The 13,943-nt window shown below is 37.5% G+C and overlaps 1 protein-coding gene across 3 annotated transcripts in view; it reads left to right on the top strand.

The window, feature by feature from the left end:
• LOC107288135 (TGF-beta-activated kinase 1 and MAP3K7-binding protein 1) overlaps nt 1–13,943 on the top strand; it is a 44,926-nt gene that overhangs the window by 16,400 nt on the left and 14,583 nt on the right. The window contains exons 3-4 of one of the 3 annotated variants that reach the window (XM_015816720.1): nt 2,744–2,889; nt 6,150–9,324. In XM_015816720.1, coding sequence (XP_015672206.1) covers nt 2,744–2,889; nt 6,150–6,365 — 362 coding nt within the window. In that variant the 3' untranslated portion in view covers nt 6,366–9,324. Of the gene's footprint in view, nt 1–2,743; nt 2,890–4,845; nt 5,021–6,149; nt 9,325–13,943 lie in introns of those variants that run through there. The other 2 variants (XM_015816721.1, XM_015816719.1) reach the window with 2 other exon arrangements.

Here is a 13,943-nt window from a genome sequence, read left to right as displayed (position 1 = left end):
TAATAATAATAATAATAATAATAATAATAATAATAATAATAATAATAATAATAAAGTTGGAAGGGACCTTGGAGGTCATCTAGTCCAACCCCCTGCTCAGGCAGGAAACCCTATACCATTTCAGACAAATGGCTGTCCAGTCTCTTCTTAAAAACTTCCAGTGTTGGAGCATTCACCACTTCTGAAGGCAGGTTGTTCCACTGGTTAATTGTTCTAACTGTCAGGAAGTTTCTCCTTAATTCTAGGTTGCTTCTCTCCTTGATTAGTTTCCACCCGTTGCTTTTTGTCCTGCCTTCAGGCACTTTGGAAAATAGCTTGACTCCCTCTTCTTTGTGGCAGCCCCTGAGATATTGGAATACTGCTATCATTTCCCCCCTCGTCCTTCTCTTCATTAAACTAGACATACCCAATTCCATCAACCTTTCCTTATATGCTTTAGCCTCCAATCCTCTAATCATCTCTGTACTCTTTCTAGAGTCTCAACATCTTTTTTACATCGTGGTGACCAAAACTGGATGCAGTATTCCAAGTGTGGCCTTACCAAGGCATTGTAAAGTGGTATTAATACTTCACGTGATCTTGATTCTATCCCTCTGTTAATGCAGCCTAGCACTGTGTTGGCTTTTTTGGCAGCTGCAACAAACTGCTGGCTCATATTTAAGTGATTGTCCACTAGGACTCCGAGGTCCCTCTCACAGTTTGACTGACAATCTTGGAAGCCGGCACTCTTACAAATTTGAAAAAAAAATGCCCTTGTGCTTTCAGAGAAAATAAAGCACATTGCTATACTAGCGCATCAGGCATGCATTCTCTTCCATAGATGGTGCAGATTGTTTCTCTTGCCATCCTTAGAGGAAGCCATCCTTTTCATCCTTACGATAGGGTTTTTTTCTCCTTCCGTTCAATCATGCCCACTTCTTGGAGATTGCCTGCACAAATCCTTGCAGTTTTGTTGACAGGGTTTTTCAGAAGTGATTTGTCATTGCCTGCTTCCTAGGACTGAGAAAAAGTGACTAGTTCAAAGTCACCGAGGAAGCTTTGTACCTAAAGCGAAATTAGAACTCACAGTCTCCTAGTTTCTAGACTGCTGTTTTAGCCACTACACCAAACGGCTCTGTAAGATGGTTCAATTTAATTATAAATCCATTAAGGTATAATATTTACAGTAGATGCATCTGTTAATGATGTCAGGATAGAAAAGAACAGCCAGGGGATATTTGCTTAATGCCTGCTCATTTTTGTTTGTTTTGCTTTGTTTCTTCTATGTTAGCAAATTCTATAGCAGAGCTAGTTAGCTTACTGGCATGGAAATGCTACATAAATAATGGAAGAAAGGAAATACATTTTGGAGTTATTACTCCAGTTCTCTTAGCCATGATTACTTAAAAGCAAAACAGTAATTAAAAAGCTGTGTTTCAAGCCAGTCAGAGTCAGTTTAACTCTTAGTTCTGCTTTTGACTCAGAATGAGGCCAAAATCACATTGTTCTCTCCCACCCTCACCCCATTTAAAACTGCAGAAATAATAACTCTGCCTACCATACAGAACTGTTTATAGAAATTCCTTTGGATTATTTAGACTATTGAGACCTTCAACAATCCAGCATTTCCTTCAAGATAGGGCTCTTTCTACATCTGTCCTCCTTCTCAGCTGAGCCTGTGTTCCATTGTATCGCTTTAGTTCTGCAGAATTGCTGCAATTCAAGAATAAATGAGCAAATGATTCCACTGTTGTGAGGCCAGGAGATACCGTTTGTACAATGGAAATGAACTTATTCTTGATGACTAAGCCTTGCCATTCCACAGCATGTTCCTTACTTAAGGCAGAACTGAGTGTTAACCCAACAAACTTGATTTGCTGAGTAAATGAATATGTATGCTCTCCCTTCTTCCTCCTTTTCCTAAAATGTCCTCGGCAATACAGCTACATTCCTTACAAATTGAAACAAAAAAGATGCTATTGCTGCTGGCTTGCAAAGCATAAAAGAGGAAAAAGAATACCAGGATAGGAAATTGGTATGTGTTTATGTGTGTAGAACTTGACAATTGCAGCCAGAATTGTTAAGTGAGTCACACCCAACTTTATAATCTTTTTGCCATGGTTCTTAAGTGAATCACATGGTCATTAACTTCCCTATTGACTTTCCTTGTTGGAAGCCCGCCAGGAAGGATGTAAATGGCAATCACATGACCTGGGATGCTGCAACTGTCATAAAAACATGCTAATTGCCAAGCACCCAAATTTTGATCCTGTGATTATAGGAATGCTGCAATGGTTGTAAGCACAAGGATTGGTCATAAGTCACTTTTTCCAGTGCCATTGTAACTTCAAATGGTTGCTAAATGAATGGTTGTAAATCAAAGACTACCTGTATGGAGAGCAACAAGGACTTATTATATTTTCACAGCTAGAATTGCATCCTGGCCAAATGAAAGATGCTAAAATGACTGCTGTCATATTTATCAGGGATGGATAACAGAGAGGGAAAAGGGCCTTTTAATCGCTAGTTCCCTTTTTCAAATTCTTTCAATCCCTCAAATTTGGAAAATGTAAGGTTTGGGAATAATAGGTTTGGATTTAACTTGCAATTCCATGCTATAAAGAACTGTAATTTATCCCAATCTGCAAATCACTTTGAGATATTATAGGGAAAAATTTCTGAACAAATGTGAGAATTAAAATTCATGGGTGTGTAGTCCTTCATCCTTCCCTTTCCCTCTTTTTTTGATGGTGATCTCTTATAGGCTTTTGGGCATTTCTCTGGTTTGTCGGGTTTTGTTTCTTGGCTGACCAATGGCGTGTTTCGAAGGAAGAGGATAGTCTACTGAATGAAGGATCAGATGCTGCCCGAGCAGCCATTGCCTTCTCTTTTTTCTCCATCTTCACTTGGGTAAGTTATACAGGTTTGGGCCTTGTCTAGTAATGAGGGGAGTCATTTATAAGCATCTTATTGCTCCAGTTTCCATTTGTATAAGGGAGCGCTCCTCTGTCTTTAGTCTTAAAAAATCTGCTTATATGATCTGAATAATCAATGGCTTGACTATAGAGAAAAAAAAGAGTTAGTTGGTCAAAAACATTGGTGCTTACATACTGTACCTGTTTTCAGTCCAACCTTTACTTCCCTACTGGAGATGATGTTGCAGCAAAAGAAACCATCTTAATCCGACTCAGTTGACTTTTACAGCTCTATATCTCAACAAACTAGAAGAGGCCTCTGACGCATCTAATCCAATTTGTTTTTCAAATTAAGCTTTGTAATGCAAAATGGTTCCACGACAGCCTTCTCCAACCTCGTGCTCTTCACATAAGCTGGATTTCCTTTCATGATTTTAACTGCCAGTTTCAAAACATTTTAAAGGTTCTCAATGGCTACTTAAGAAAACCCCTAAAAAAGAATGCTTATTTCATTTGACACTGGCATCTTTTAAAAAAAGAAAATCACCAAATTTGATGATACAGTAGCTAATTCGTTGATTTAGCACTACATTTTTTCTCTATAAATATGAGAAGCAATGTATTTTTAGATAATTAAAATCATTGCTGGAATAGTTAGGTATAATAATTAAAGCAAACTAGACTTGTCATTTCTACAGTGTGAATGAGAATATATCATATTTTGTCCATCTATAAATATTCATGTAATGTCTTTAAATTTAAAATTACCCACTGTTTGACTGATAGATTACAAAACAGAATATTCTGCTTCTGATGATGGAAGGAACAAAAAGTGCAGGATGGATTACAATTTACACTTATTACTAGCCTGACACAGACTTATATTACATTTTAGAGATATAATGTCATATGGCTTATTTGCCTTATATATTCTCACATGGTGAGAATTTGGAAGAGCTGCAAGACAGCTATTGCCATACATGATTATTGCTTTTCATAGAGAAGAATTCTCTACTGCTTATTTTTATCTATATTTAAATATAACCAAATTTTAAATATTCCTTTGGAAGAGAACTCCAAAAGAAAAACAAGAAATGAAAGGCTGAGAACAACCCAGATTAATACAGAGTATGATTTTATCTAAAAGAAATTCCTATATTTGTTGATAGAGTTGATTTATATTTTACTTAGAAACAAAGCTTCAGGAGTTCTTTGGCATTTTAAGAAATCTTTTTTTCCTTTCCCCTGGGTTTTGGTATTATTTGTTTTCTTCCAGCTGCTGTTTAAATGTTAGACTGCCTATCTTAAATTAGGGGCTATGGCTTTTCTTCCCAGCCTTTTGGAGGGTGTTGGAGGCTGCACAGTGATTCTGTCGTCTAATTTCCATCAATTATTTTTTTTTGTGGGGATTAGGGTGGGAATGGAAAGCTTGGGAGAACAAACTTCTCCCTTCCTCCTCACTAATCTTCCCAAGCATTCTGAAATTCTGCTACTTAAATCTGGCCATTTTGTTGGCAAATCTCAATGGTTTTATCTGGAGATGCTGTCCCGGAGGGACGAGGTTACCCCTCCCAGTGCTGCTTATTGTTTTTATCATTGGCAGCATTGACAGAAGAGAATATTTGTAGCTCAGGGGTTGAACTGTGGGGCCCTTGGTGGCTCAGAGTACCACCAAGCTCACAGAGCACCAAGGACCCCATCATTAACAGCTTTTATTCTTGCGATGGATTGAGTCCTTTTCTGGTCCAAATAGAAAAAAAATCTGCTATCTACTGAAGAAATTTACTGTCACATGAAGTCTTTTATTATAAACACGGCCCATCTAGATTTCTCTTCTGCTAAATGGAAGTTAGACATTCAGCTGTTTTTCCCATGTTATCTTTAATTTCTATAAGGCCTTGAATTCACATCATGTCTAATGCCCTTTGTCCATCCTATTCTTTCCCTACAGAGCTTCCTGACTTTTCTGGCCTTTCGCAGACTTGGAGAAATTACTTTTCAGGAAGAATACAACACACTGTTTCCTAATTCTTCACCAATTCTCCCCTAGCCTTGGGTGCATAAAAATTAGCTTATCAGAGAGAAAATATTTAGAGCAAATATTTCTGATGCTTAAAGGAAGGAAGGAAGGAAGAAAACAGGATGAAAGAGGGCAGGTCCAGCAAATAAAATGGGATGTTTTGGGAAAGAAGGAGAATTCTAGAAACATTGAGCTATTAAAGGAAATATTTGAGGTTGTCTTCTTTTGAAGCTGCAAATAGTTGAAAGTAGAGTATGTCCTATTCAATTTCTTTTCTTCTGCTTCTTTCTCCACCCTCAATGCTAGATAACACCATTGTGCCTTTTTTGTTGACATGGTTAACAACTTTAACACTAATAACAACAGGTTCATAATCAAAATGTATTTTCTACTCCTGCTCACCCTCATATTGCCACAACCTGCTCTTCTGTTGCATAACCTACATGTTGATGGTATCAGAAGGCAGTTTAGAAACTGCCATGGTTTCCCACACTGTTTCTTCAGCACTGTTACTAAAGACTATTTCACAAATAAGAGATTTGTGATGGGGCTGGACCTCTTATAACCACTACTTTGATTAATCTTAAAAATATGGTTTGCCTTTATTCCTACCTGCCAGCTTCCATAGTTCTCCAGAACTAATAGAGGTGGAGTTGCATGGGTATGAGATGTCCCTGGAAAGCTAATGTTGTTTCAGACTCTACCTCCACCCCAGTCAGCATTGAAAAGCTTGGCTGCACAACCTTCTGTGATCCTTCTGTTACCTGTCCCAGGTATATGAATATGAAGTATTGAATATGAAAGAGGTCTGACTAAAGCCTTCAACATACTTGACCTGGCCTTATTGGGTTTCGATATGCTAAAAAAAATCCCCACTCCAGAACCATATCTTCTACTGTAGCTTTATTTCCGCCAGCCTTTTATCCAAGTAAATACTGTAAGCCATAGGATCTCTCCTGAAAGTTTGTTCTTCCCTTGCTTACTCTGCAGTTTCTTTCTTGAACTTGCTGTCTTGGTGAACTGTGCCAGTTCATCTGATCTTTAGAATGTATATTTACATGCAGTTAAGTAATTGCAACATGTCACATTCCCTAATTTATGTCTTATGCACTAACATTATTAACACAGCTTCTATTTGTTTCTTCCTGGTATGTTTCTCTCTTTTTCCTTCCCATGTTTTTTTTTTCATCCCATTTTCCAAAATCTCCCCCATGCTGCCATATCTTCCCTTAAAGGTGGGCCAGTCTTTTCTGGCATTCCAGCGATACCAACTCGGAGCAGATTCAGCACTCTTCTCCCAGGACTACACAGATCCAAGCCAGGAGGCCGGCGTGCCTTATGCACCCTACACAAACGAGGATACCACAGATAGCATGGGGACCTACCAGCAGCCCCCTTCCGCAGATGCTTTTGATGCTGGGACACAGGGATACCAAACACAAGACTACTGAAAACTGTTGGAGACCTCCTATTTCCCCTTCCCTCTGCCCACTCTCTTCTGCCACCAAGAAGTCAGCGTGCAAAGCAGACCAGAGCAACAGGTGACTCTTGGCCAGTTCTGGCCTTCTAGGTTCTCTTTTTTTAATTTCTTCTTTACAGAAAACCTAATGCCTCCTCGTCCTCTGGAATTCTCCATCAAAACTAGATTGTTCATCGAAAAACACTTTATTGTTTATGTTGCAGTGATAGATTCTTTGTCTAGGAAGCTCAAGCTGTCTTTCAGAGCGAAAAATTCTCAAGATGGTGTTGGTGGAAAGCATAAGCACTGGATAAATGGATGAATGCTAGTTTAGATGCCAGTGCGTAAATGTAAGTGCTGAGAAATGAGAATAAGAACTGGACAAATGAGTAGACCATCCTATAAATGAATAGTGAAAGTGGGCAAGCAAAGTGAACGATGTACATAGCAGCAAGGAAAAATATAGAAATGGCAAACAGAAAAAGATCTCAGGCAGATGAGAATGGAATCATAAAATGTTGGATGCAGAATCTACAATAAGCCAGATTGGATTTGGCAATAGGAAGCTTTAAAAATATCCTGGCCTTGATTTTGATGAAATTACTAAAATGTTTTGTTTTGTGCACTCTATTATTTTTTTATTTACATTTTACCCGCTTCAGGTTGATAATATGTGGTTTCCTTCACAAAGTGTTCCAATGTTTGATCATTTGTGATAGGCTTTTTGGAGAATTGAGAAGTATTACATGATTCTCTGATAAAGTTCAAAATGCAAAATGTTAAGTACAGGCTGAAAAATGAGACACATAATGATTACATTTGTTTCTGAATATGAGGCAGCTCTTTACAACAGAATCACATCTGTTCATTCTATAGTAAGCTAAACCAAATCTGATGAACTGACTTTAGTTGACAAAAACAGTATATGAGAAGAGGCCCAGTCACAATCCACAAAATTTAAGCTAACTAAATGACTGATAATTTCATTCAATTATTTTTTTCCTCCAAAAATGGTTTATGGAGACAAGTGTGCAAATTATGAATTGTCAGTGAATGATGTAGCATTTTAAATCCAGGATAATGGCCATGAAATCTCCCTCAGATTCAGACACATAGTTACCGGTAATAGATTGTCATCAGGATTATATTGTGCAAATCACAATTCAGATGGAAAAAATGAGTGCCAATAATGGGTTTGGAAAATCCTATGAACTTATTGAGATGTAATTCAAGTACCACTGAACAAAACTATCTGTATCAGTGCACAATCTTTTTTTCCAGATTTTTTTTAAATAAAGCTGATTTCCAGTTGAAGAAATGCCACTGCTGATAAAATTATAGTGAGTAGAGGAACTCTAATGAGGAATGGATATAAAAATAAGCAAAAATAGCTCTGAATAAGATGATACTCCTGCCCACTATATGGAACACAGTGTTCGAGATGTCAGGAGAAACATAAAAGTAACTTCAATGCAATGGAAATGAATTACTTAAGAAATGTTTGAGGTAAAGCAGGTAGAAAAGGAATGTGGACTGAATATAAAAGTGAGTCATCAGTACTGTACAAAAGAAGTATATTGAAATGGTTTGGTCATATAAAAAGAATGAATGAAAATTGATTTGCAGACTAAGTACATGAAGAAAGAGCATATTGAGAGGAAGGGGAAGACCAAGAAAGTCATGTTGAATGAAACTCAAATTCTCCTAAGGAGAGAAGTTTCTTTTTCTTATCTCATGCCTTAACTTTCTTCAGTATACTATTTCTTGCTTCTTTACTGCACTGTTCATTATGTTGATTAACCCAAGAGGGAATAATGTGATGGATACATAATATATGTATACTATTCATGTATTCATTATTTGAACAATTAATAGGATAAATAAGGAATAAAATACAAGTCTAATCAGACAAAGCATTATTCAGAAGTAAACTCCATCTAGTTCAATGGGACTTGCTCCGGAGAATTGTGTCTAGAAGACTGTAAATTTAAAAATATTTATTCATGAATTTCTAAAGTAAAGTGCTAGGACCAAATGTCATCTGGCAACCACATTCATTGTATTAAATGATACTGTCTTATAAGAAAACATTAACCTTTTGTATAGAGTGTAGCAAAACAGAATTATTCTATCTTTTAAGCTCATGTACAGTGGTCAGAGCTAAGAAAACACCACTAAGATGTATACCAAAAACATTTGTAAAAAGGCTCATCTACTCATAGTGGTATGTTACCCAAAGTAACTCTAAAGTTATTGATTTGCAAGTTGCTAGTACAACTATCTGCCCATCTCTCCTTAACCACTTCTTCATTCAGCAAGCTTTTACTGGCCAGCAAGCTTTTACTCTAAAGGAAATCATATAATTATTTTCATTTAAGAGGTTTGCCTTAAGTTTACAAAGATCACAACATTTAGTGAAATAAGCCTGTTGCTAAGCAATACAAAACACTAAGCCAAAAGTGAAGATGCAGTATTCAGTCTCAATACTTAGCTAATTTCCAAAATATTATTTTCTTAATTGTATGTCAGGGAGCCAAAGATGGATCTTTGTCATGATGGCTGTGAATGATAGGAGCTGTAGTTCAGATTATGCTCCCACATTGCCCTTATTCTGATATATCTACAGATAGCCTTCCCAATATCACAGCAGTACCTCAGCAGGGCCACTGTATAAAATAAGGCAATGCGGCATTTGAAATGCCATTTGGCTATGGGCATCCACAAGGGGAGGTGTCGAAATCTGCAAGATGGCAGACACAGTATTGCAATTTTTTATATGGAAAGTCAGTGAGCACACAAAAGTGTAGGACTTGAATCCCAACATTACTGTACACCTGCCTTACTGCAGATATTGATCTCTTTCCCCAGTGGATGTTGCAGCTTTTGACCTTCTCTGCTTTTATTAGAGTCAAGCTAGTATAAACAGGCAGTTCCTGTACAAAGAGGAAAAAAACCCTCCATATAATTAGTTCAGGCTTTGAAAGCAGAAAGCAATGAAATGAAAAGAAACACACACTGTGGTGTTTGGTCTCCCCCCTGTGTGTGGCTTGTATGATGGTTTTGTATGTAGAGTGACTTCAGTATGTTTTCTATTGTCTATTTTTCTCCGGAAATACACTGTGAAGTGGGTGTGGCTACTAGGCAGCATTAAGAGGGTGTGATCATCTGTTGCACTGAAGCACAAAGAAGAACTTGGTCCTCTTATGGTTCCAGGTGAAAGCAATATTGTATAGGATTGAGTGAGAGGGGGAAATTCTCTTTCAAAGCTTCTGTTATTGGAGTAGCCTTATATTTAAGCGTATAGGAAGGGGAGGGGGGTTCTTATTAAATCAGGCCAGGGATGCTTGATTATAGAATTGGATGGGAGGCTAGAAAAATCTAGTGGTATAGATTTGCAGAGTTTTGTGAATGTCACTTGCATGCATTCATGTCAAGTTCACCTAGAAAAATGAAAACTGGGTTTTGGTTTGTGGGATGAGCCAAGCTACATTAAGCTATCTATTTACAAACTGAACTCTAAATTCTTGTAGTAATGGACATTGATTCATGCCACTTTTCCTTTCCCATATGGATATCATTTTAAATCCAAATAGGAGCTTACCCCAGTCATTCAGTATCTATTACAAAGTCTAGAAAAGGGGCACACCTGACCATGGTGAAAATGTTAGCTCATTTCTGTCACCCTGCAAACCAGGATTGCAATGAAGGGTATTGAATCTTTCACTTTAAAATATGCTCTTAATCTGGGCATGGCCAATGTCTGTCTTAAATCTTCCTTCTTACAAAAAGTTCAATAATGATTCTCTCTTTGTGTTCTCTTTTGAAACATTTTCTGTTTCATTCAAAGAACATCAGATGTCAGTCTGGCTTACTTCCATTATTTTTTTTAATTGAACATACCCAAACAGTAACACTGACTACTACATGATACAAGCCTTTTATTTGAACAATAAAAGGGCTTTCTGTAGAAAAAGTCCATCATCAAGAGAGACATTTTGGCTACTCAGAAGCTACCGTATATTATTTATTTATTTATTTAAATATTTATATGATTGCCCAATTTGCAAAAATGCAACTCCAGGCAGCCAATAACGATAAAATAAATAATAATCCTTCCTGACAAAGGCCCAATAACAAGAACAATTCACACAACTGGGGCATAACAACATATATTTCCTCCCCCCCAGTAAGAGCTCACTGTTATAATGAATTCAGCATTGTGATGATTGCTCTTTGATATACCACTGGAATCTTTGCATTAATTTCAGACACAAGATTACAGCCACTGCATACTGGATTATAAAGCAATTGAATTACCTCAGTGTTTAGCTCAGTTTCCAAAAAATCGTGAGGAATGGATAAACAACACTTATGCATAGAGGTCATGCTCAATGAGTTGTCACTTAACTTAGCTTCCTGCCAGATGGCTATGCCTCTTTAGAATCATACATATGCCCTTTACACTAATGTATTCCTTGTGGGGCAATTCTAATATAATTTGGCTGCTTGACCTAATGTGAAACAGTTTGGAAATAAAATATTGGCACTGAAACATTACATTATATTTCTGAAGTATCAGTTGTTATCCTCAGATTGTAATTGTTCAGAGGAATGCAAGCACATAAATGTTGACAATTCAATTGATCAGCATATAGGGATCTCGTTTAATGATATCTTTGTTTATCTCTGCACAACTTCTGAGCCACTGCAGAGAGTAAGAAAGATGACCTTGATAGACATGTGCAAGCTCCATTACCAAAACAATGAGGGGTAAAGCGCATCTCAAATGTACAGTAAATACTATTTGGTTCAGACAGACACCTCTCTAATTCACTGGAGTGTAAGGAACAGGAGATACAGTACAATCAGATTTGCAACATTCTGTTATTATGGCCAACCACAATAAAAGTAATTTTATCCTTCCTGTGGAATTGATTTCCTAATCTGGTCTATCTGGTGAAGTTGAAAGCCCCCAAAGTAAATATCCATCATCTAGATGAAGAGGATCTCTAGGCAACAATGTAGGTTGTTTATTGAAGGTTTGGTGAGTTGCCTTATATTGCTATAGAGCTGTACTAGGTTAATGGTTCGTAAAGGTTGGCTTGTAATTTTTTTATGCACAGCAAATAGGGAAGTGCTTGAATACATATCTCATCTGCAGACCAGTATCATTATGATGTACAATTAAGAGAGAATGGATATCCAGTCCAATTATTTATTGACTATTGAAACCAAATTAACATTTCTCCAACCTTTGTATTTTTTCCTAGTTTTTTCAATAATAGTGAACAGTGGTTCTTGGTATTTGATGCTGCTAGATCTCTGTACATTCCCAAGCATGATTTCAGATGCAAAGAATGACTACTTTGGGTGATCTTATGAAATTAAGCTGGAAGAGAATAAGAAATCATAGACCAGTTCATTTTACATCATGCAATACATACAGTTCTGACAATCTTTGTCCCAGAATCATTGACTCAGGAGTCTATCCTTAATCTATTGCATTACTGCCCGTGTATAGTATATATATTATATATAAAGATGTATAATATAGAACTCTATATACACACTAATACACATTTGTGGCAATGAAAGAGTGGCTTGCTCCATACAGGATCCCCAAATATTCAGTGAATTCATAGCTCCACTCATTTTATCCTCTTCAGTGTATCTCTTCCTGCCAACTAATAGAAGAAACCCTGACCTTTTGGCACCTCTGTTTATGATGTCCTGTATGTTTGTGGTTATTAAAAAAAACAAGTGAAGGTGATAATAACTGATATCTTACCAATAAAATTGTTACATTGAAAATTGTAACAGGAGTGTTCTGAAATTTTCATTTTCTCAAATTTAAATTATTACATTAGTTCAAATGACTGTGCACAATTTGTGGCCTCAAAGCCACATGCAGCCCTGAAAACCTTGAAACAGTCCCCAGAAGCCTTTCAAAAACTGTTACAGAATTGTAATCTTTAAGGTGACAGGCAATCATTTTGGCACCAAAAATCAAATCAAGTTTTAATCATATTTGTTAGATGTATATCCCAATTTTCCTCCAGGAGCTGAAGCTGGCATATACAGTACTCCTTCCTTTTAATTTTTTTTCCTGTAGAGTGGATTGGGCTGAAAAAAATGGCTGATCAAAGTCACAAAGTGCTATCTGACTGGAAGGTGGGCTTGAATCAGTAGTCTGCCAAATCAGCATCCTATGTGTCACAGCTCAGCTCAGCTCAGCTCTGCTCTGACTGTTCCTGAAAATTTAACCAGTGGTTCTTGCAAGCTGGTACAAGTCCAGTTCCAGTACACCGCTGGCTTGAATCCAGATCCCATGTCTCAGCTCAACACCTTCATCTCTTCACCTAACTGGTTCTACCATCTGTTTTTCCCAGCCTTGTCTGATTTTTGAAGCAGGCCCCAAGGAAAATGTGGCTCTTGATATGAGAAAAGATGCACAAACCTACTTTATCTGAATTTTTTATCTCTATTTTCCAACCTGAAAGCTTTTGTCCACACAATACCAAAATGTGTTTTCTGAGAAAATGGGGAGGGAAAAGAACCAAGAGCACCCAGCCACAGATCTTGTTTTTTATGTGGCTTATACTAGCCAGTAGTGGCAGAAAAGAACTTCTCAGGGTAATCTAAAACAGAGGCTCCTCCATTCAAAGGTCTGGCTGTTTGTCCTTATGAGGCAGTTGCTTCTAATCATTAGGATGGTGAGCTCTAATACTTTATACCTGCACTAGCAAATCTTGTCAGCCTATTGTGTGCAGAGGCATTTGGGTACAATCAAGGGGGAAAGATAACAACCACTGGATTCATTTGATCATCTGATTTTTCCAATGGCTAAGATTTTCAAAACACATTCTTGCTGGGACATTAATAGATTTCTATTAGGAAGTGGCTAGTTGTTGACTTACAACCAAATTTGAGCCCCAAATTTCTGTTGCTAAACAAGACATTTGTTAAGTGAGTTTTGCTTCATTTTATGACCTTTCTTGCCACAGTTGTTAAGTGAATCACTGAAACTGTTAGTAACATGGTTAAGTAAATCTGGCTTCTCCGTGGACTTGTCAAAAAGTGATCACATGACCCTGGGACACTACAACCGTCATAACTATGAGTCAATTGCCAAGCATCTGAATTTTGATCATGTGACCATGGGGATGCTGCAATGGTCCTAAGTGTGGAAAAACAGTCACAATCACTTTTTTTTCAGTGCTGTTGTAATTTCAAATGGTTACTAAACAAACTGTTGTAAGTTGACTGTATGACACTGACTGTATGACACTGAATAGCTAGGGTATTGTAGTGGCAAGAAGCCTTCTCTTACCAATTTCCAAAGCATTTCAGCACAGAACTCAGGTTCACAGTCAGCTGGTTGATCTACTAGCTCCAGGCCATTCAAGAACTAATCCATTTACTTTACAGTTCTGCAAGCTTCACAATAGGGCCTTTGGGGACAACCCTGGAAGAGAGGCCATACTGCTTGTAAAATCTGGCTTGGATGTTCTAAAGTCTGTCACAAACTCATTCATTCATCTCCCACTTTTCCAGTAGCTCATGAGGAACT

The sequence above is a fragment of the Protobothrops mucrosquamatus genome, unplaced genomic scaffold (genome assembly GCF_001527695.2).
Source record: "Protobothrops mucrosquamatus isolate PMUCROS unplaced genomic scaffold, P.Mucros_1.0 scaffold486, whole genome shotgun sequence".
Classification (NCBI taxonomy): Eukaryota; Metazoa; Chordata; class Lepidosauria; order Squamata; family Viperidae; genus Protobothrops; species Protobothrops mucrosquamatus.
The sequence above is the reverse complement of the archived record's forward strand: the minus strand, read 5'-3'. Positions and strand labels throughout refer to the sequence as shown.